This window comes from Balaenoptera physalus (genome assembly GCF_965194825.1).
Source record: "Balaenoptera physalus genome assembly, chromosome: 8".
In the NCBI taxonomy this organism is placed as follows: Eukaryota; Metazoa; Chordata; class Mammalia; order Artiodactyla; family Balaenopteridae; genus Balaenoptera; species Balaenoptera physalus.
This window is the reverse complement of record NC_138887.1, coordinates 118,188,315-118,210,940: the sequence shown is the minus strand read 5'-3', so window position 1 is coordinate 118,210,940 and position 22,626 is coordinate 118,188,315. Positions and strand designations below refer to the sequence as shown.

Below are 22,626 nucleotides of genomic sequence, written 5' to 3'. Positions count from 1 at the left end.
ACTGTGCCCGGAATTGGAGTCGAAGTGACCAGCTGGAGGGGAGATAGTGGCCATCAGCTGGACTTGTAATTGCAGATTTCCAGGGAGACTCTCTGAACAGTCATTAATGGGACCCCGTGAGGAAAAGAGCCACGAAGTGTGCCTCCATCCCCCAAAGCCAGATTACACCTGACTTGTCTTCAATTGTTTTTCCTCTTCTCCTCCAACCCACGAGGAGTCACAACCAAGGCGAGTGATGGGAGGAGGAGGAGGCGAAGGGCAGGGTGGGGAGAGATGGAAGAAGCCCTGTGCACACTGCTGGTCCTTCGGCGAAAGCAGGCACAAGGCAGGGGAAGGAAAGGCTTTACCCTGCAATGGAATTCCGAGTTTGATTATTGGGTTGGATGTTGTAATTACACATATGGGACTCACAGAGACTGGAGAGGGTTTGCGCTTAAGGCAGAAGCTATCCAAGATTTCCTTCATGAGGCACTAATGGGCCCAGTTTGATGGACCAGTAGGAGACAAGAATAAATGTCTTCCTTCTTTGCCCTCCCTTCTTTGTGAAGCCTGTCTTATTTAATCACAGGCTTAGCCATAGATCACCTTCTTTGCTATGGAGGAGATCACTCTAGAGAAGAACGCCAAGATCTTGCCAACCCTCTTCCTGTAAGAGTGGCGCTGCGTGCTTCCCGTGAGTGGTGTAGCAGGAGTCCAGGGAAGCGCTCTGCTCGTGCAGATTATGGGAAGAAATTTGACATGACCACATTCCCAGAGGGGTATTTATGTGTACATCCCACAGAGTCAAAAGATTCAAAGGGGTGGAGTAGGGCCTGCAACATCTGAAGGGGGGGAAGCGTCCCTAAGAGCCCTGAGCCTTATTTTCTCACGGTCAATCAGAGCGGAGCCTCGACCAGCTAAAAGTCTGTGCCATGGAGTCTCCCCATCCTTGTGGCCAAGGAGAGGACAGGCAGTAAAGCTCACTGCTATGAATAGGAGACTGTCACAGCAAGTTAATGGTATGACTGTGGCCAAAGTTCTGACCATTCTTAGAGATCACAACTTGACCTGTGGAGAATGGATTTACTGTGTGCCAGATTCTCAATCTGGTGAACAGGGTCAATGATCAAACTTGAAACCATGCTTCTGTTTGAAAAGAAAAGGAAGCTACAAATCAGAGACTTGTTTTCCACTGTGGCTTTTAAGTTCAAAGATGACTCCAGCAGAAGGGGTTCCAGAGATGTTGAGAAATGAGCCCCAAGGTCAAAGGAGGCATGTTTGAGACACAGCAATCATTTGTAAAGTGCTGCGTATATAATCCACGAACAACCAAAAGTTCATTGGAATGGTAATTTGTTGAATATAGAGGCAAAATTGCATCCTTTCTGGAAGGTATACAGACATAGAAGCCCTTGATAAGTTCACCCAGCAAGTCTTGAATGGTAGCCAACAAAGCCTGTCCTTACTGAACGCTGACATTTCTCTAAAGAGAAAAGCTGCCCTCCAAACTAGAATGGCCTTGGACATGATCCCTGCCTGGCAAGGAAGCACCCGTGCCATTGTCCAAACAGAATGCAGTGTGTTCCTACTGCTGAGACTGTTCATGTGTCGTCTTTATTGAGTCACATGAGGGCACAAGTGAACACCCTGAGGGATCTGACCCCTCTACCTGGGGACCTAGTAAATCAGTGGCTCGGATCATAGGGTTCTTGGTAGAAAAAGTTGGTCATTGATTTCGGGAATCATTGTCTTAACCTGCGTTTTCTCTTGCATGTGACTGTATTGTTGCTGTGACATCTGCCACCAGTGCAGCCAGGGAGCTACCAAAGGAGCCACCTCCGCGCTAGCGAAAGCCCTTGCTGACCACCAGGGCGCGGTGCGCGAGACGAGAGCCTGTGAGATCGCGAGAGCGGGTCACGGGGCTTGAGAGTTGGACCTAAGAACTGGACCCACGCAGTTGGGGGCTCCCCACCTACTCCGCTGTCCTTGGAATGTGCATTCTGCCTGGCCTCCCCACTCCCAGAAGCCTCCACAAGGATACAGCCTTGAGTAGAAATTGACACTATCTGGATGCTATACGGGACCGAACCCACTGAAGGCCTCTGGATAAAGGTTGACGATTCTGGCAGACACGGGTGGAAAGCTATTCTCCTCGTGGCCGCTCAGGACAAGCTTTGTAAGTTCCTTGCTTATTAAACCTGCCAGCTGCCCACCCGGAGTGGTCTGCCTCACCGTCGGGTTTCAGATGACACCTGGGAAGATCCCGAGGACGTTGCAAACCAACTTATATTTTTAAACATCAGTCTCATCTATATTTATAAACAAATATAAAAAATGGAATACCCAAGGCAATTGTTCTCAAAGTTCTTTCTTCTTGTTAAAAAGCGTCTCAATTATCTAAAACTCTTCCTATGTTGGGTTGCATTCTCTAGGATTTGCAGTCAACAAGTTGCCATGTTGCGGGATAGGACTTTGTAGGTATTCCCTTTCCACACTGTTGAAGTTTAACCTGCCTTCTCACTCTTGGTCCTCTTTACCACGCTCCCTGATTTTTTTTTTCTTACGTAAGTGAACATCTCCTATAATTATTCTATAATTCACACACTATTCCTTTTTTGTTTCTTTTCTGTCCCTTCAAGGAACACTGAAAGATCCGGAGGGCAAGGATCTTTACCTGCTATCATTTGCTAATATACCCAATTGCCTAAAACAGTGCTTGGCATATAATAGGCTCGCAAGAAACACTGAATGAAAATTCTATTTTATTCGATATTTTGTTCTTGTTTGTTTAGAATTGGATTGCTGTATTTGCCTCTACTTCTGCTTTCAACCTATCTCAAGTTTCATGTTTTAGATTTGGATTTCCTTTGCAATCCACTCCAAACAATACTTATTTTTTATCGGAAATCTTTGGTGTACTTATCATAGTTGTAATTTATGATCTATTTGGATGCATTTGTATTATTTTATTTTTTGCTTTCTACTTGTCCAACCAGTTTCATAGTTTGTTTTTCTTTCTTCTTTGTGCCTTAATTTGGATTATTTGGTTCTTCTTTTCACATTCTATTTTTTTTTCTACTCAGTTGGAAATTATATACACTCTTCCTAATTTTCTTAGTGGCCACAGCACATATTCCTTTTTCAAAATTTTTAAATTTTTTATACCATTTTTAAAGGTTACATGCCATTTACAGTTAATACAAAATATTGGCTATATTCCTCATACAACACATATTCTTAACAAAGTCTAAAGGGAATCTATATTTTAATCTTCCTCTTATACAACAAATTACTATAGAACATTTAAACTCCATTCCCACCTTCCACCCCATCTATGCATTATTGTTGTGTATTTTTATTTTCTTATTTTTTTCCTTTTTAAGCCCTGGAAGTTATTACCATTATCTTCTCTCCCTTTCTTTGTCTTTCCTTCCTTCTTTCTTCCTTTCTATTTTTTCTTTCCTTCTTTCTTTCTTTTGTTCTTTCTTTCCTTCTTTCTTTCTCTCCTTCCTTCCTTCCTTCTTCCTTTCTTTTCTTTCTTCCTTTCTTTTCTTTCTTTCCCTTTCTTTCTTTCTTTCTTTCTTTCTTTCTTTCTTTCTTTCTTTCCTTATTCTTTCTTTCTTTTCAACCTCTGATTTACTATCTGTGATTACTTTCCTCTTGCCTCAAGTACATTCTTTACAAATTCTCTTAGTGAGGTTGTGCTGGTAGCAAAAACTCTCAGTCTTTTTGTCAATGTGGTTTTGAGAAGCAGACTTTAAATTCTCCAGGGCTGGTGAAATATCCTCAGGGTGACAGCTAGCTGCTGTACTCCACTTGCCCACTTTCACTTAGTTCCGTGTCTGAGAAAGGTTATCTTCTTGCCTGCTCACCTACGCTTTTAAGAAAATGTATGTAATATTTTTCAGTATTTTTAGTTGATTTCAGTGGGAGGATTAATAATCTAGATATCTGAAAGAGAAGTTTATTTTTATGTTTGGTTAGTCTTTTCCTGGTTTTGTTTCCTGCGTGTATGGCTCCCGTTGGGGTTATTTTTGCTGTTTATCTTTGTCTCTTTCATCTGTCTTTCATATTGCAGTTTTTCGTCAAACAGCAGCTCTCCCTGACTGCCTTTTCGTAGTTTGGAATAAATCATTAGAAAACCTGGAAGTTCCACGTCTGAGTGAGGGTGCCGACTGCAGGCTTCACCTGAGGTGACCGCAGGACAGGCTGTTATGTAGAGGGAACCCAAAATGCCAGAATGCAGAGGTTTTTCTCTGGAGATGCTCTAATCTTTAGGGGAGATTCCTTCAATTACCCACTCGGGAAGAGAGACCTTGAAGTGTGAGGTTCCGAATGAGGGGGAAGTGAGGAGATGACTGGATCATGTGTCTCATACTCACTTCTTCCATGAATCCCCTGCTTTCAGCCCTACAGCCGCATCCCCTTGGAGCTGAAATTTCTGAAGCCCACCTCCCCGAGGTGCTCTGTCATCATCCGCGGCCACCTCAGCCACAGCCTCTCTGGGGCCATGTTGGCTGTGGATGTCTGCTCCAATGCACCCTTCCGGAAATCTGTTGAAACCTCTTGTCTCTGATGCTTATACTCCTAATTGTCTATGGCACCCTGGTTTTTATTAGGGTTTGCAGAAAGAGAACGTCTGTGGTCTATAATTGATGTCAGTCCATTTTCCAGAATGGTTGGCATATGGCCGGTTTGCTATCTGGGCACTGAAATCCCTGATTTCCCGTTAAATAGAAGTAAAATGTAATGAGAGAGAATGTGTGATATTTACATATTTATATTTACACAGAATTACTTGTGACCATTTACAACTTGGAAATAGAGAAATTCTAATACAAATTTCAAGTTGCTATTACTTCAAAACAGGCAATGATAAAAAATTGACTTGTTAAGTTTTCTATATAAAGTTTAGGCTTTTAAAGCACCACTGTCAGGATTCTAAAAGGCATAGAAAAGCAGAACAACCTGCGTCCACTGATTGCACTGGTTCTTTTTCTCAGCTCAAGACCGAGCCGTGAGGGTCCTTAATCAGGCCTCCTCTCCAGGTCTGAGTCCATTGTGAGAGCATCACGCCACGTAGAGGAGGAGAAGTGGACCTTGCATCCTAACCTTTCTGTCCTGTGAAGCGACCACAGCTATGTGTGACAGGTAAGACCAAAGGTGAAGGTGATGAGGCAGGAAAGGGTTGTGGCTGAGGCAGGGAGGAAGTGCTGTGCACAGATGAATTTGTAACAGCCTTTCCTGTTATTGTGAGAAGATTCTGAGAAATGGGTGAACCACAGACTTCCCTGGGTTGTGCTGTGATGTGTGTGAAAATCATCCCCTGGTCTCTTTACCATAGAATTTCTAGTAAAGTGGTACAGATATTTTACATGCGTAAGAAGGGAGTGCATGGGTTGAAAAAGGGCGTCAAATTATGAAGCAAAACAAGGAAATGCATAAAAGAGCAGAAACTGTTGAAAATAAATCTGCAAAGCCTTAGAGGTTTTGAGCTTCAGGAGGTGCAAAAATAGGTTCCAACTCTGCATGGGAAGAGAACCAAATTCATAGTGTTAAAGGGCCTGGAGACAAGGTAGTGTGACAACTTGGGGCCAGTTTTACAATCAGTCTACCACAACTGGCTCTCCTACTCGCATCCAATTTTACCTAAATGGCAGGAGTTTTCAGCTTTATTGAATTTTAAGTTGCATAAAATAAAATTCATGCATTTTTTTCAGTAGATTCAATAATCAATTAAACAGTATTTCTAAGCTTAGTATTGACTTATATATGTGAGCTTACATATGAGTCTGTAATGAGCTTATATATGTATATACATGTTGCAACGAGTATTCATTTAATTAATTTATTTATTTACTTATTGACTTATTTATTTATTTTTACCTTTTGATCCCTTTCACCCATTTCTCCCACTTCTACCCTCAGCCCCCGCCTCTCGCAACCACCATGCTGTTCTCTGTATCTATGAGCCTGGCTTTTGTTTTGTCTAGATTCCACATATAACTGAGTTTGTACAGTATTTGTCTTTCTGTCTGATTAATTTCACTTAGCATAATGCCCTGAGATCTATCCATGTTGTCACAAATGGCATGATTTCCTTCTTTCTTATGGCTGAATACTATTTGTGTGTGTGTGTGTATCTCCTTTATCCTTCCATTCATCAGTGGACACCTAGGTTGTCTCCATATCTTGACTATTGTAAATAATGCTGCAATGAACATGGGGTGCAGATATCTCTATTAGTTAGTATTTTTATTTTCTTTGGATAAATACCCAGATGTGAGATGGCTAGATCATATGAAGTTCTATTTTTAATTTTTTTGAGGAAACTCCGTTCGGTTTTCCACAGTGGCTGCACCAATTTATATTCCTACCGACATGCATGAGGTTCCCTTTTCTCCACATCCTCACAACACTTGTTATTTCTTGGTTTTTTGATGTAGTCAACCTAACAGGTGTGAGTTCATATCTCATTGTGTTTTCTTTTAATTGAAGTATAGTTAGTGGACACTATTATATAAGTTACAGGTGTACAATATAGTGATTCCCAATATGTAACGGTTATACTCCATTTATAGTTATTATAAAATATTGGCTACAGTCCCTGTTTTGTACAATATATCCTTGTAGCTCATTTTATACCTACTAGTTTGTACCTTTTAGTCCCCTACCTCTATATTGCCCCTCTCCCTTCCCTCTCCCCACTGGTAACCACTAGTTTGTTCTCTGTATCTGTGAGTCTGCTTCTTTTTTGTTCTATTCACTAGTTTGTTGTATTTTTTAGAGTCCACATATAAGTGATATTACACAGTATTTGTCTTTCTCTCTCTGACTTATTTCACTTGCATAATACCCTCCAAGTCCATCCATGTTCTTGCAAATGGCAAATTTTCTTTCTTTGTATGGCTCAGTACTATTGCATTGTGTATATATATATATACCACATTTTCTTAATCAATTCATCTGTCGATGGACACTTAGATAGCTTTCATGTCTCGACAATTGTAGATAATGCTGCCATGAACATCGGGGTGCATGCATCTTTTCGAATTAGTGTTTTTGTTTTTGTTTTGTTTTTTCAGCTATATACCCAGGAGTGGAATTGTGGGGTCACATGGTACTTCTATTTTTAGTGTTGAGGAGCCTCCATACTGTTTTCCACAATGGCTGCACCGAGTTACATTGCCACCAGCAGTGCAGGAAGGGTCCCTTTTCGCCACATCTTCACCAACTTTTGTAATTTGTGTTCTTTTTGATGACAGCCATTCTGACAGATATGAGGTGATATCTCATTGTGGTTTTGATTCGCATTTCCCTGATGATTAACGATGTTGAGCATCTTCTCATGTGCCTGTTGGCTATCTGTTTGTCTGCTTTGGGAAACTGTGTATTCAGGTCTTCTGCCTATTTTTAAATCAAGTTGTTTGTTTTTGATGTTGAGTTGTATGAGCTGCTTCTATATTTTGAATATTAACCCCTTATGTGTCATATCATTTGCAAATATTTTCTCCCATTCTCTAGGTTGTGTTTTTGTTTTGTTGATGGTTTCCTTTGCTGTGCAAAAGCTTTGAAGTTTAATTAGGTCCCATCTGCTTATTTTTGCTTTTATACTATTTCCTCTGCTTTAGGAGACAGATGCAAGAAAAATATAGCTGCGATTTCTGTCAAGAGTGTTCTGCTTATGTCTTCCTCTAGGGGTTATATGGTATCCAGTCTTACATTTAGGTCTTTAACCCAATTTGAGTTTCTTTTTGGATATGGTGTTAGAAAATGTCCTAATGTCACTCTTTTACATGTAGCTGTTTAAGTTTCCTAGCACCACTTATTGAAGAGAACGTCTTTTCCCCATTGTATATTCTTGCCTCCTTTGACCATATGTGCATGGGTTTATTTCTGGGCTCTCTGTTCTGCTTCATTAATCTATGTGTCTGTTTTAGTGCCAGTACCATATTGTTTTCATTACTGTAGCTTTTTAAATAGTATAGTTTGAAGTCAAGGAGTGTAATTCCTCCAGAACTGTCCGTCTTTCTCAAGATTGTTTTGGCTGGACTTCCCTGGTGGCGCAGTGGTTAAGAATCCGCCTGCCAAGGCAGGGGACATGGGGCGTAGACCCCGCTCGCTGCAACTAGAGAAAGCCCGCACACAGCAACAAAGACCCAACGCAGCCAAAAATAAATAAAGAGAAATAAATAAAGGAATTTTTAAAAAAGATTGTTTTCACTTCTCTGGGTGTTTTGTGTTTCCATACAGATTTTAAAATTATTTGTTCTAGTTCTGTAAAAAATGCCGTTGACATTTTGATAGGGATTGCATTGAATCTGTAGATTGCCTTGGGTAGTATGGTCATTTTAACAATCTTAATTCTTCCAATCCAAGAACACAGTATTATCTTTCATTCTGTTTGCGTCATCTTTAATTTCTTTCATCAGTGTCTTATAGTTTTCAGAGTACAGGTATTTTCCCTCCTTAGGTAGATTTATTCCTAGGTATTTCATTCTTTTTGATGCAACGGTAAATGGGATTGTGTTCTCAATTTCTCTCTTTTTTTTTTTAAACATCTTTATTGAAGTAAATTGCCTTACAATGGTGTGTTAGCTTCTGCTTTATAACAAAGTGAATCAGTTATACATATACTGAATTTCTCTTTTTGATAGTTCATTGTTAGTGTATAGAAATGCAACAGATTTCTGTGTATTAATTTTGTATCCTGAAATTTTACTGAATTCACTGATGAGCTCTAATAGTTTTCTGGTGGCGTCTTTAAGATTTTCTATGTATGGTATCATGTCATCTTCAAACAGTGACAGTTTTACTTCTTCCTGTCTGATTTGGATTCCTTTTATTTCTTTTTCTTCTCTGATTCCTGTGGCTAGGACTTCCAAAATTATGTTGAATAAAAGTGGTGAAGGTGGGCATCTTTGTCTTGTTCCTGATCATAGAGGAAAGGCTTTCAGCTTTTCACTGTTGAGTATGATGTTAGCTGTGGGTTTGTCATATATGGCCTTTATTATGTTGAAGTATGTTCCCTCTATGTCCACTTCCTGGAGAGTTTTTATTACGAATGGATGTTGAATTTTATTGAAAGCTTTTTCTGCATCTATTGAAATGATCATATGATTTGTATTCTTCCGTTTGTTAATGTGGTATATCACACTGATTGATTTGCAGATGTTGAAAAATTCTCGCATCCTTGGATAAATCCCACTTGATCATGGTGTATGATCCTTTTAATGTATTGTTAGATTTGGTTTGCTAATATTTTGTTGAGGATTTTTGCATCTATTTTCATCAGTGATATTGGCCTGTAGTTTTCTGTTTTGTGATATCTTTGTCTGGTTTTGGTATCAGAGTGATGCTGGCCTCATAGAATGAGTTTGGGGGTGTTCCTCCCTCTGCAGTTTTTTGAAACAGTTGAAAAGGAGAGCTGATAACTCTTTCATAAACGTTTGGTAGAATTCACTTGTGAAGCTGTCTGGTCCTGGACTTTTGTTTGTTGGGAGTCGTTTAATAACTCATTCAGTTCCATTACTAGTTATTGGTCTGTTCATATTTTCTATTTCTTCCTGGTTCAGTCTTTGGAGATTGTACCTTTCTAGGAATTTTTCCATTTCTTGTCTGTTGTTCATTTTATTGGCATATATTGTTGTTCATAGTAGTCTCTTATAATCCTTCGTAATCTTTTGTATTTCTGCGGTGTCTGTTGTAACTTCTCCTTTTTCATTTCTAATTTTATTGATTGAGTCCCCTCCCTCTTTTTCTTGATGAGTCCGGCTAAAGGTTTATAAATTTTGTTTATCTTCTCAAAGACCAGGTTTTAGTTTCATTGATCTTTGCTACTGTTTTCTTTCTTTCTGTTTCATTTATTTCTGCTCTGATCTTTATGATTTCCTTCCTTCTACTAACTTTGGGTTTTGTTTGTTCTTCTTTCTGTAGTTCCTTTAGGTGTAAGGTTAGATTGTTTATTTGATATTTTTCTTGTTTCTTGAAGTAGGACTGTATTGCTAGAAACTTCCCTCTTAGAACTGTTTTTGCTGAATCCCATAGGTTTTGGATTGTCATGTTTGCATTGTCATTTGTCTCTAGGTATTTTTTCATTTCCTCTTTGTTTTCTTCAGTGATCCCTTGGTTATTTAGTAGCATACTGTTTAGTCTCCATGTGTTTGGAGACTTTAACGTTTCTTTTTTTCCTGTAATTTATTTCTACTTTCATAGTGTTGTGGTCGGAAAAGATGCTTGACACAATTTCAGTTTTCTTAAATTTACTGAGACTTCATATGTGACCCAAGATGTGATCTATCCTGGAGAAGTTTCCATGTGCACTTGAGAAGAGAGTGTAATCTGCTGTTTTCGGATGGAATGTCCTAGAAATGTCAATTAAATCTATCTGGTCTATTTTGTCATTTAAAGCTTGTGTTTCCTTATTAATTTTCTGTTTGGGTCATCTGTCCATTGGTGTAAGTGGGGTGTTAAAGTCCCCCACTATTATTGTGTTACTGTCAATTATCTCTTTTATAGCTGTTAGCATTTGCCTTATGTATTGAGGTGCTCGTATATTGGGTGCATACATATTTGTAATTGTTATATCTTCTTGGATTGATGCCTTGATCATTGTGTAGTGTCCTTCCTTGTCTCTTGTAACATACTTTATTTCAAAGTCTATTTTATCTGATATGAGTATTGCTACTCCAGCTTTCTTTTGATTTCCATTCGCATGGAGTATCTTTCTCCATCCCCTCACTTTCTGTCTGTATGTGTCCCTAGGTCTGAAGTGGGTCTCTTGTAGACAGCATATATAGGGGTCTTGTTTTGTATCCATTTATCCAGTCTGTGTCTTTTGGTTGGAGCATTTAATCCATTCACATTTAAGGTAATTATCAATACGTATGTTCCTATTACCGTTTTCTTAATTGTTTTTGGTTTGTTTTTGTAGGTCCTTTTCTTCTCTTGTGTTTCCCACTTAGAGAAGTTCCTTTAGCATTTGCTGTAGAGCTGCTTTGGTGGTGCTGAATTCTCTTAGCTTTTGCTTGTCTGTAAACTTTCTGATTTCTCCTTCAAATCTGAATGAGATCCTCGCTGGGTAGAGTATTCTTGGTTGTAGTTTCTTCCCATTCATCACTTTAAATATATGGTGGCACTCCTTTCTGGCTTGCAGAGTTTCTGCTGAGAAATCAGCTGTTAACCTTATGGGAGTTCCCTTGTATGTTATATGTCATTTTTCCCTTGTTGCTTTTAATAATTTTTCTTTGTCTTTAATTTTTGTCAGTTTGGTGACTATGTGTATCTGCATGTTTCTCCTTGTGTTCATCCTGCCTGGGACTCTCTGTGCTTCCTGGATTTGGCTGGCTATTTCCTTTCCCAGGTTACGGAACTTTTCCATTATAATCTCTTCAAATGTGTTCTCGGATCCTTTCTCTGTGTCTTCTCCTTCTGGGGCCCCAGTAATGCGAATGTTGGCACATTTAATATTATTCCAGAGGTCTCTTAGGCCGTCTTCATTTCTTTTCTTTCTTTTTTCTTTATTTTGTTCTGCAGCAATGATTTCCACCATTTTATCTTCCAGGTCATTTATCCGTTGTGCCTCATTTATTCTGCTATTGATTCCTTCTAGTGTATTTTTCATTTCAGTTATTGTATTATTCATCTCTGTTTGTTTGTTCTTTAGTTCTTGTAAGTCTTTGTTAAACATTTCTTGCATCTTCTCAATCCTTGCCTCCATTCTTTTTCTGAGGTCCTTGATCATCTTCACTATCATTATTCTGAATTCTTTTTCTGGAAAGTTGCCAATCTCCACTTCATTTAATTGTTTTTCTGGGGTTTTATCTTGTTCCTTCATCTGGGACATAGTCCTCTGCCTTTTCATTTTATCTGTCTTTCTGTGATTGTGGTTTTCGTTCCCAGGCTGCAGGATTATAGTTCTTCTTGCTTCTGTTGTCTGGCCTTTGGTGGATGAGGCTATCTAAGAGGCTTGTGCAAGCTTCCTGATGGGAGGGACTCCATCCCCTCACTTTCAGCTGGTGTGTGTCCTTTGATCTGACATGAGTCTCTTGTAGACAGTATATATATGGGTCTTGTTTTTGTATCCATTCAGCCACTCTGTGTCTTTTGATGGGAGCATTGAGTCCATTTACGTTTAAGGTAATTATTGATATGTATGTTCTGATTGCCATTTGGTTAATTGTTTGTGGGTTGTTTTTGTAGGTGTTTTTATAAATTTCTTTTTCTTTTGTCTCTTCTCTTGTGATTTGATTACTATCTTCAGTGTTATGTTTGGATTCCTTTTTCTTTTTTCTCTTTTCCTTTTTCCTTGTGTGTGTGTGTGTGTGTGTGTGTGTGTCTGTGTATCTATAATAGATATTTGGTTTGTGGTTGCCATGAGGTGTATATATATATGATTGTTTTAAGTTGCTGATCTCTTAATTTCAAATGCATTTTTAAATCCGTGCTTTTGTACTCTCCTCCTCTCATTACCGTTTTTGATATCATATTTTACATCTAATTGCTTTGTGTGTCCCTTAAGTGCTTATTGTGGATATAAATTATTTTACTGCTCTTCTCTTTTAACCTTCCTACTAGCTTTGTACGTAGATGATTTCTCACCTTTATGTTTGCCTTTACCAATGAGCTTTTTCTGTTTTGTAATTTTCTGGTTTCCACTGGTGGCTTTTTCTTGTTCTCCTAGAGAAGTTCCTTTAACATTTGTTATAAAGCTGGTTTGGTGGTGCTGAACTCTTTTACCTTTTACTTGTCTGTAAAGCTTTTGATCTCTCCATGAAATCTGAACGAGAGCCTTGCTGGGTAGAGTATTCTTTGTAGGTTTTTCTGGCCCAGTTGGCTGCCAGGCCCTGGCTTGTGCTCTGGCTGCTGGCCTGCTGCTGGGTGGGGCTGGGATTCGGTGCAGCTGGCTGTGGGACCTGTGGTGTTCCAGGGCTGGTGCTGGCCCACTGGTGGGTGGGTCCAGGTTTGGGGTGGCTGCCTGCAGGGTCCAGAGTGTGCAGGGCTGGTGCCAGTTTCCTGGTGAGTGGCATTGAGTGCTCTCATGGCTGGCTGTTTGGCTTGGGAGGCTCTGGGACTGGTGCCAATTGGCTGGTGAGCAGGTAAGCCCCTGGCAGGAATAGGCTAGAGGGAAGTCTCCAAGAATGGAGAAGACTCCATTCTATGACAGGTGTCCTGGTCATACAATGAACTCCCCAAAACAGCTGCTGCCAGAGTCTATGTCACTAGGCGGGTCCTCCTTGCCTCCTGCCTCTCTGGGAGGCTCTCCAGGATCAGCCAGTGAGTCTGCCCCAGGCTCCTTTCAAATCACTGCTTTTATGCTGGGTCTCAGAGCATGGAGATTTTGTCCGTGCCCTTTAAAAATGGGGTCTCTGTTTCCCAGAGCCTTCTTGCTCTCCCATGTGCAAGCCCCTCTGGCCATAAAAGTCAGATATTTTGGTGGCTTGTCTTTCTGGTGCAGGATCCCCCAGGCTGGGGAGCCTGAAGTGGGGCCCAGACCCCTTGCTCCTTGGGGAGAACCTTTGTAATTGCAATTATCTTCCCATTTATGTGTCACCTACCTAGTGGTGTGGGCCTTGACTATACCCCTTCCTATCTGTCTTGTGGTTCCTTCTTTATATCTATAGTTGTGGGGAATCTTTTCTAGTAGTTGTCAGGTCATAATTGCTTTCTAAATAGCTGTAATTTTGGTGTGCCCATAGGAAGAGGTGAGCCCAGGGTTTTCCTACTCCACCATCTTGGCCACACTCTGAGCGGCAATTCCCTGGTTTTGACCCAGTAGTTTTTTCTCAAACTTCACGGCATGACCCACATTTCGTCCCTCCCAATAGAGTCTTTGCGTGGTCTGATATGGTAGCAACTATGCAGATGTGACTATTTAACTTTAAATTAATCAAAATGGAATAAAATTAAAAATTCAGTTCTTCAATCACACTCATCACATTTCATGAGCTCAGTAGCCCTTGTGGCTCAGGGCTACCATACTGAACCACACAAAACAATCTCATCATTGCAGAAAGTTCTGGCACTGCTAGGTGATAAGGTGGGCAGGTCTCTTCCATAAGCATGTTTGGACAGCTCCTCCCCTCACTTCCTCTCTCCTCTTCCTTCTTGATAGCTTAGTGTCGCCTCCTGCTTTAGCATTGCTTTCAAAGTTAGAGAAAGGAGCAGGACCCAGATTTTTTTTAGGTAAGGGAATAGGGGTGTCTGTGGGAGTGGGAAGAGAGGGAGGGAAATGTGTGATTTGGTGGAGGGGGGACTTCTCTTCTGGATCTATATCTTAAAACTCCCTGCAAACGTGCTCTCAGAATATATTTCTCATTGGTTCCTGTTTCCTGTCTTTGCTGATTTTAGGCAGTATTCTGTTTTGAAGGTTCAGCCCTACAAATTGATAACTCTTTCAGCAGTCACTGCTCAGAGGATACTTGTAGGAATAAATGATTGTTTTCCCCATTGATAGAATTTATAAGTGAAGTTGAAGCTTTCAGGGTTTGTGTTGGCTGAACAGAATTAGAATTAGAATTAGAAGACAGAATTAGCTGTGTGGGGAGCTGGTGGTGAAAAGAGCACTAGGAGATGTAAGAGGCGCAGGTCAGCAGCCCCGTGTCACAAAGCCAGCACGCAGTCAGGATCAGAGACTCTGTTACCCAGTTAACGATCTGCTCAGAGCTGCCCCTTTGAACCTGCCTCCTCAGGAACAGTCCCGTCGTGGGCTTCACCCAGAGATGGGGAAGGGGAACTTTTAGGAGATAGGAGGAGGGAGATGCCAACCCATGTTACTGTCTACAGTTCAGGAGAAGCTGGGGATCAATGGATGCTTCTTTCTTAGGCAGTAGGAGGAGAACTCAGCCATCCAGTGTCAGTATGGAGAGAAGTTCAGTCCTCTGGTTTTACATCAGAATTAGGAGAAAGAGAACAGCATTAAAGAATGCTGAAGAGAAAGTCCACAGACTGAATGGAAACACCGTTCTTAAGAATGGTGTTTAAGAAACACCCCAAACCTTTTATTTTCCTGTTTCTGGTATCTTACTCCTTCTCCTAAAATCAATCACCAAAATCATCTTTGTGACCAACGCTGATTTTTAAAACTTCTGTGATTTCTCCTCCCAGTTTACAAGAAGCTGTTTTCTACTCCTTATTCCTAATCCACTTTCAAAAGAAGTGCCTGTCTTTCTAACAGTGTTTGAAATTTGTATTTGTTGGCTTCCTATCAGATACCCTTTCTTTAACAACTAGCATTTCAGCCTGTCCTACTTAAAATCTGATCTGCTAAGAGTTCTTCAAATGGCTTTCTCCATTGCCCAACGTTAGTAGGTAGCAATGAAAGAAAACCTTTAAAACGTATTACCGTGTTTCAAGGATGCTAGGTGTTGTTAATAAGGAAAGGATAGGGGACTTCCCTGGTGGCACAGTGGTTAAGAATCTTCCTGCCAATGCAGGGGACACAGGTTCAATCCCTGGTCCGAGAAGATCCCACAGGCCATGGGGCAACTAAATCCGTGTGCCACCACTACAAAGCCTGAGCTCTAGAGCCCATGAGCCACAACTACTGAGCCCACGTGCCACAACTACTGAAGCACACGTGCCTAGAGCCTGTGCTCTGCAACAAGCGAAGCCCCTGCAATGAGAAGCCCGCACACTGCAGTGAAGAGTAGCCCCCACTCGCCGCAACTAGAGAAAGCCCGCGCACAGCAATGAAGACCCAATGCAGCCAAAAAATAAATTAATTAATTAAAAAAAAAATAAGGAAATGATCATCTTTTTCACAAGACAGATTGGGCTGGACATAAAGCTCAATCAGAGAGGAGGCAAGAATCAGGGAGATTTTTTAAAATCAATTCATTTATTTAATAAATATTTATTGAGATCCATGCTTTGTCCAATATTGTGCTTGTCCCTAGGGAATAACGTGGCACACAAGACACAGACGGTTCACCATCACAAAGCTTACAGTCTACGAGGAGACAGTAAAAAAATCAGACGCACAACTTCCTATTGTGGTACGTATTCTATAGAAACCCTTCGAGTGTGGCTAGCACAAACTCCACACCAGAGCTAACTTGTTGGTTGGTGATGGGGGTGGAGAAGCCCTCTCTGGAGAAATAACAGAATACTGAAGCCTCAGGGCTGAGAAGAAATGAGTTGGGCATTGGAAGGGTGTGGGAGTGCTCCAGGGAGGGGGAAATATTCCCCAAGGGTCTAGGAGCTGGAGGGAGCTTAGAGGATTCAGGGGACATTGAGGAGGCCAGTATGGTTCAAGCCTTTTGAAAGAGAGAGAGAGAGTAATTGAGCATGGAGGGCCTTTTGGACCATTCCAAGGGTTTTCAACTATTTGAACAATAAAAAGCAAAAGGAATCCATTAAAGAATTTAAACAAGGGAAAAAAGTCAAATTTCAGTTTTAAAAAGGCATCTGATTATTGAGTGGAGAAGGGATTGAAGATGCAATATCAGTTGGGAGCCTATTACATTGCAATCAAATGACAGTGGGTTGGATGAACATGGAGATGGGGAGAAATGGAGAATTTTGCATTTTTTGGAAGTAAAATCAACAGGATTTGGTGCCAGACTGATGAGCAAGTGAGGAAAGAAGCGTTGTGGAGGACCCCAAGATTCTGCGTGAGCCATTTGGTGGTGCCCTTTACTGAAATGGGAACCAGGGGGGGATGGAGGTCAAGGGTTCCATTTTGTCTGAGTTCTCTGTGAGATGCCCATAAAATTGCCAACTGGAGAAGTTGAATGGGATTTAAAAGTTTGGACCTCTGAGAAGGGTCTAGGCTGCAGGCTACATATAAATGGCATTCAAAGCAATCATTCACTGAATAGAGTGGGGAAGGGCACCCAGAACCAGTGCCAAGGAAGACCCTGAAGCACTTACATTTGTGTAAAGAAAAATGAACAATCCGAAAATGAGACTGAAAACAGAGAATGGAGAAGTATTGGGAAATAGAGGAAGAGAAACTGAGTAGCAAGCAAGTTTATGAAAAAAAAAGAAACTGTTGGTTACATGAGGATAACATTTCCAGTTTCCAGTTACTCTCCACTTCCCTGAAATGACATAGTTATTTTTCTTTATTTCCAGGAATTCAAAGTACAATGGCGGCCCATTACCCCAGCAACTCCAGGACCAGCCACGGTGAGAGGCTGCTCGGGGCTAGGCAGGCCAGGTTTGGGGGAGGAGGGCCGGGGCTCTCCTGTCCTGTCAGTCAGTCCCCATCTGCGCAAGAGCAAAACATTTTCAACCACATTTCTTATTTTCCCTTCATTTACTCTGCTCTCTCATTTCTCTCGACCCTCTACGGCTTCTCCTTGTGATGTAGCTTAACAGCTAACAGGAAGAGAATTAGAATCTCCTGATTGATATGGGCTTGATGAGGTTTCTTGTGTGCTACTTCCTACAGCGTGGACACACCAGAACAGCGGGTTGTAGCCTCTCTGGTTGTTTCTCTGCCCCTCTCTTCAGCCCAAGAGAGGATTGGGAAGGAGGAACATGGGCATAATTAATTCCTCATTCAGGTCCCTAATTTCCCTGTTGCTGGTGGCCTCACTATAACCAACAAATTCAACAGACTGATCACTCCGTTCCTCACATAACCCTCCCTCTACTCCCTTATCCATAGAAATTGATTCTATCGTTCGAGCTTTTGCTGGTTAAGCAAACCACCACACAATTTAGGAGCCTAAAACAACAACCGTTTAGTTGGCTCTTGGTTTTGTGGGTTAGTTGGGCAGTCTTTGGGTCTGGATCAACTTGGCTAATCTCAGCCAGACTCACTCATGCATGTGTGGTAGGCTGGTGGTTCAGGATGCAACTGGATAATCTCGGCTAGCCTCATAGACATGTCTGGCAGTCAGCAAGCTCTTGGGCAGACCAGGGGGACAGGGATAACCGGCCCTTGTGTCTCTCATCCAGTAGGCTAGTCCAGGGCAGTTGTAAGGTTCCGAAAAGCAGAAAGAGAAGGCAAACTACAATAAGTCAGCACTTCTGGAGTCTCTGCTTGATCATGTTTTCACGACCTTACTGTCCAAAGCAAGTCACATGGCCCAGTCAGATTCAAGGGTTGGAGAAACGGACTCAGCAGCTTGATGAGAGTAGCTGCAAATCCACATTCCCAAGAGGCATGAGTACAGAGAGGGAATAATTCATGGCTGTGTTTGCCATCTATCATAGATTGCCATCCATTTGCTGTCAACATTGGCCAATTCTTGCAGTGTTGGCACTGGCCTTTGGTGCCTTTTTATCTCGCCAGCCATGATTTTCCTACTCCCTGTCTCTAAGGTCAACCAATGCCCTCAGAATATCCTATAGTTGGCATCTTCCTTTGTGATGCTAACTAAATAATAGTCTGAACTCCCATCCACATTTTTCCTTAGGTAATCTTAGCCATCCTGTATCCAGTGTTCTCAGCTTCGGGAAATTTACTTCTTTCACCCCAGGATTCTGGTTATCAAATGTGAGAAACTCTGCCTTAGGGATCCAGAGATGAGCAAAAGCTTCACCATAAAGTGTGTGCGAGATGGGGATGAACTACAGATTTTGTGGAAGCCAGAGTGGGAGGTTCTGCAATTTCCCTCTTCTGTTTGATTGCTATTTTTAAAAGATTATTCCACTTTACAGAATAGACTGAAAGGGCCAAAGCGGAAGTAGAGAGACCAGTTAGGAGACTACTGAAGCATGGATGGGGATATAACTTGGGCTAGTATGATGATCTTCAAAATAGAGAGAAGCGAACAGATTTGGAGCCAAGAGAACCAGCTGATGGGTTGGATATGGAAAGAAGGGGAGAGAGAGGAGTCAAGGGTGACGCCTAGATTTTTAGCCTGAGAAACTAAAACATCAACCGTTTAGTTGGCTCTTGGCTTTGGGGATGATAGCCCTGAAAACTAATTGGGGTTTGTAACAGTGTCTATGAGGTTGTAAGTGGGATAATGTATGCATTGTCTCAAAGCAGAAATAGGTAGTTATAACACAGGATTCCTCATGCAGGAATCAGTCTTACATTCAAGGGCCGGCTGGCAGGGTCTGTCTTCTCGGGACAACAGCCTCTCAAACGTGATTGCCAGTTGTCTTCCCACCGGTCCCGGGTCTATGCCTAACAAATCGGGCAGACTTTGACCTTATAGGCACATTAAAGAGATACGCAGAGACTCGCTGAATACAAACACAGGAAGAGAGCTATTAGATGATTTGGTTTGTAACTTAAGGTTTCAGTTGCTGTGCTCTGCTGCTCTGATATTAACTTTGAACTTTCCTGGGAAGTAAAATATGCAACGTCAATTTTGTGTTACTTCCTATGTTATCTTATGAGGACCAGCTACCAGTAGCAGCTCAGAGTTCTCTTCTTAAGCATTTTGTTTCCTCCTCTGTGGTCTACTTACCTACGCAAGGTCACAGTAAGAAGCGCAAGGGGATGCTGAAAATTACCTGGGTGGTCCTCAAATACTGCAAGAGGAGCACGAGCCCAGAGGGCTCTCTAGAGACATCCCTTGAGTGCAGAGGACCCTAGCAGGCAACAGAGCAAGGCACCGGTGGGCGGGGGACTTGCAGGGGAGACAGTTGACGTTCCTTCTAACGCTACGACTTTTATTTCCTGTTGTGCCAGGGCTTGGAAACCAAGAGCCCAGAGAGTCACAACTGAGACTCGTCTTAGTGGGTAAGACTGGGGCAGGAAAAAGTGCAACAGGAAACAGCATCCTCGGAAAGAAAATGTTTCCTTCTGGCTTTTCCGCAGTATCCATCACCAGGTCCTGTAAGAAAGGAAACAGCACCTGGAAGGGGAGGGAAGTTGTCGTGGTGGATACACCTGGCATCTTTGACACAGAGGTACAGGATGCTGACACTAGCAAGGAGATTGCTCGCTGCATGGCCCTGACCTCGCCAGGGCCTCATGCTCTGCTCCTCGTCATCCCGCTGGGCCGTTACACGCCGGAAGACCACAGAGCCACGGAAAAGATCCTGAAAATGTTTGGAGAGAGAGCTAGGAGACACATGATCCTCTTATTCACCCGGAAAGATGACTTGGAAGGCATCGATTTCCGTGACTACTTAAAGGAAGCTCCAAAAGGCATTCAAGAGCTGATGGGCATGTTCGGAGATCGCTACTGTGTGTTCAACAACAGGGCGGCAGGAGCTGCGCAGGAGGACCAGAGGGAGCAGCTGCTGGTCCTGGTCCAGCGCGTGGTCGCAGAGTGCAAAGGCAGATGCTTCACGAACAACATGTACCAAAAGGCTGAGGAGGAGATTCAGAAACAAATCCGAGTGATGCAAGAAAATTACAGAGCAGAGCTAGAGAGACAGAAAGCGCAGATAAGACAGGAGTATGAAGAGAAAATCAGAATGCTGGAGGATGAACTAGAACAGCAAAAGCAAGTGATGCACATGAGGAGGGAATTGGCAGAAAGGGAGGCTCTCTGTGCTACAAGGCAGCAAAATGCCAGAGACGAAGTTGAGAATCAGAGCGGGATAGTTGAATTCATCTTAGGCTTGTTGAAGATTGTTTCCTTTGTTTTCTCTCTGTTTGAGGATTAGACATTAAGATTAAACTTCAGGAAAATGTGTCTATACTTCCTGCATATGTTCAGCTGGCCCTGCCCCATGTAAGTCAGAGCATTCTCATCTTTCTGTCTCTCAGACTCTCAGGACTCAGGAGAGTAAAGTTCACTGTTGGCAATTGGTATATGTTTGACTGATTTAACAGGGAGGGACAAGTTCTCAATCTGTGAAACTCCAAAGCACAATGTATTGATGCTCCCTAACTGGTGAATTCTTTCTCAGAGACACAGAGAGAAGGAATGCAGGAGACCAAAGAAGATGACCCCGAGCTTTCTCTGTTTATCCCTAGTAAATGTTTCTCCTCTAGATTCTTTCTAGATTGGTAGGTAATCTCCCCCTGTGGCTTCCTCTCACTTATTTTACCCTCAGGACCACAGTGCTCATCTTAACCTTATAGTTTATGAGAAAGATCAATTCTTTGCATTAGTTAAGTTTATAGATGGAGATGTTTATAGAATTCTTTGTAGATGATTGGAAATTTGTTTACTTACAATTTTACGGAAGGACTCAAATTGTTCCTTATCTTCTGCCCTTTGACGAACAAAGAGTTGTCTGGAAGACAGATCTTTCAGAACTCAACTATGTGAAATGCGAGAAAGAGTGAAAGATAGAGATTCAACAGATAAGAGAACAATGTTTGTTTGGTATATTCAGATGTATCTGTAGAAACTCTTTGACCAACACCAACCAATTTGCTGAATAACAAGTTCTCTCCTTTTCTTGTGAAACTAACTGCTATCCCACCCAATTGAATTGTTTGCTTATTGTCATTGTAATAAAACTGTTCTGTTCTCTCATATTTGTACAAAATGGAATCTGTTTTTTTTTGTTTTTGCTTTTGTTTTTTGGAAAATACTACCACTACTTCTTCTAAGAGCACAGGGATGAATTATAGTCTTTTGTAAAAGTTCAAGATGATTTTGGAGGTAGTCTTGGTCTACCCTCTAGACTTCTCCCCTTCTCCTTTTCCCTGGAAGGTTTGAGCCACATTCTCAACACCTCTGACAGTCAAAGACTACATTGCCCTTGGATTCATTCATTATGTGTTGACAGAAATTACACGTGACCTACGTTTCTGAGACCTTTGTGGCTTTCCTGCTGCAACAATTCTTTTTAATACATGGATAAAAATAGCTAAGTCCCTATCCCTTTTATACTATTCTACTGAGTACTCTTCACCTAATAATTTCTAGCCTTCCCCAAAGCACTTTTCCATGTTCTACCAACGTGTTCTGGTGGTCATATGTGACCTATGCCAACTCTCCTTGTTCTGTCACCTTAAAATCGTCTTCTCCATGCCCTAACCCATTTTGCTCAAACTAGGGCATATGTCTCCCCATGATTTCCCCCAAACACAAAGGAGTTTAGACTGTACATTTAATAAAAGTTAACAAAGGCTCAAGGATATGAGAAGCCCCGTGCAAAGAAGCACATGACTCCTTTAGAGGTAATCACTCTGAGTAGAGAGATTTGGTTTCACTCTGCAGAAGGTGGGCGATCTCTGTCTCTACTGTTTTCATCATTGGCGATATGAATTTAACGTGCTATTGTATTACAATCTTCTATTAACAAATATTTAACCAAAGAACCATATACACCTCCCAAGAAAAAGTAAATACGGAATTAATACAAAGAAAATTCTAACGCCAGTGGTTATTTTCTGTGTAAATGCATTCAATTATTCTTACCCTTGCCTCCGGGTTAATGCTGTAGATGAGACAAAGAAAATGGTTTTGCTCTTGAGTAGCAGTTAGGAAATGAGAAGCCCATGTGACATATCCTGAGAGCAGTTTTGCCTCTTTGCCTCCCAGGGCAGAAGGCAGACAGATTAATGATACTATGCATTGTGATTAATACAACAGAAGAATGAAGCATGTTCTCTTCTCTCACAACTTTTGGGAGTTCATACCTATTCATCTATTTATTATCATTCATTGGTTGTTTGTACTTGGTGGCAGGTTTTATAGGAGACACTGAGAATCTAGAGATAAGTAAAACAAAGTCCCTTTTGAGACTGGCTTCATTCACTTAGCATAATGATTTTGAGAATCATTCAAGTTGTGTGTACCCAGAGCTTGTTCTCCTTTATTGCTGACAAGT

General features: G+C 41.6%; 1 protein-coding gene across 5 annotated transcripts; it reads left to right on the top strand.

The window, feature by feature from the left end:
• Window positions 1-394: 394 nt before the first annotated feature.
• LOC309666174 (GTPase IMAP family member 4-like) lies at window positions 395-21,323 on the top strand. 5 transcript variants are annotated; one of them, XM_082473365.1, is made up of 4 exons: window positions 395-4,172; window positions 4,983-5,130; window positions 17,056-17,109; window positions 19,577-21,323. In XM_082473365.1, the coding sequence occupies exons 3-4, from the start codon at window positions 17,070-17,072 to the stop codon at window positions 20,500-20,502; spliced, it is 966 nt and encodes a 321-aa protein (XP_082329491.1). In that variant the 5' UTR covers window positions 395-4,172; window positions 4,983-5,130; window positions 17,056-17,069; the 3' UTR covers window positions 20,503-21,323. The 5 variants fall into 5 exon arrangements, with proteins under 5 accessions (XP_082329491.1, XP_082329490.1, XP_082329488.1 ...); XM_082473362.1 differs by lacking the exons at window positions 395-4,172; window positions 4,983-5,130 and adding exons at window positions 10,974-14,163; window positions 15,876-15,974; XM_082473364.1 differs by lacking the exon at window positions 395-4,172 and having other exon boundaries at window positions 4,581-5,130.
• The last annotated feature ends 1,303 nt before the right edge of the window (window positions 21,324-22,626 follow it).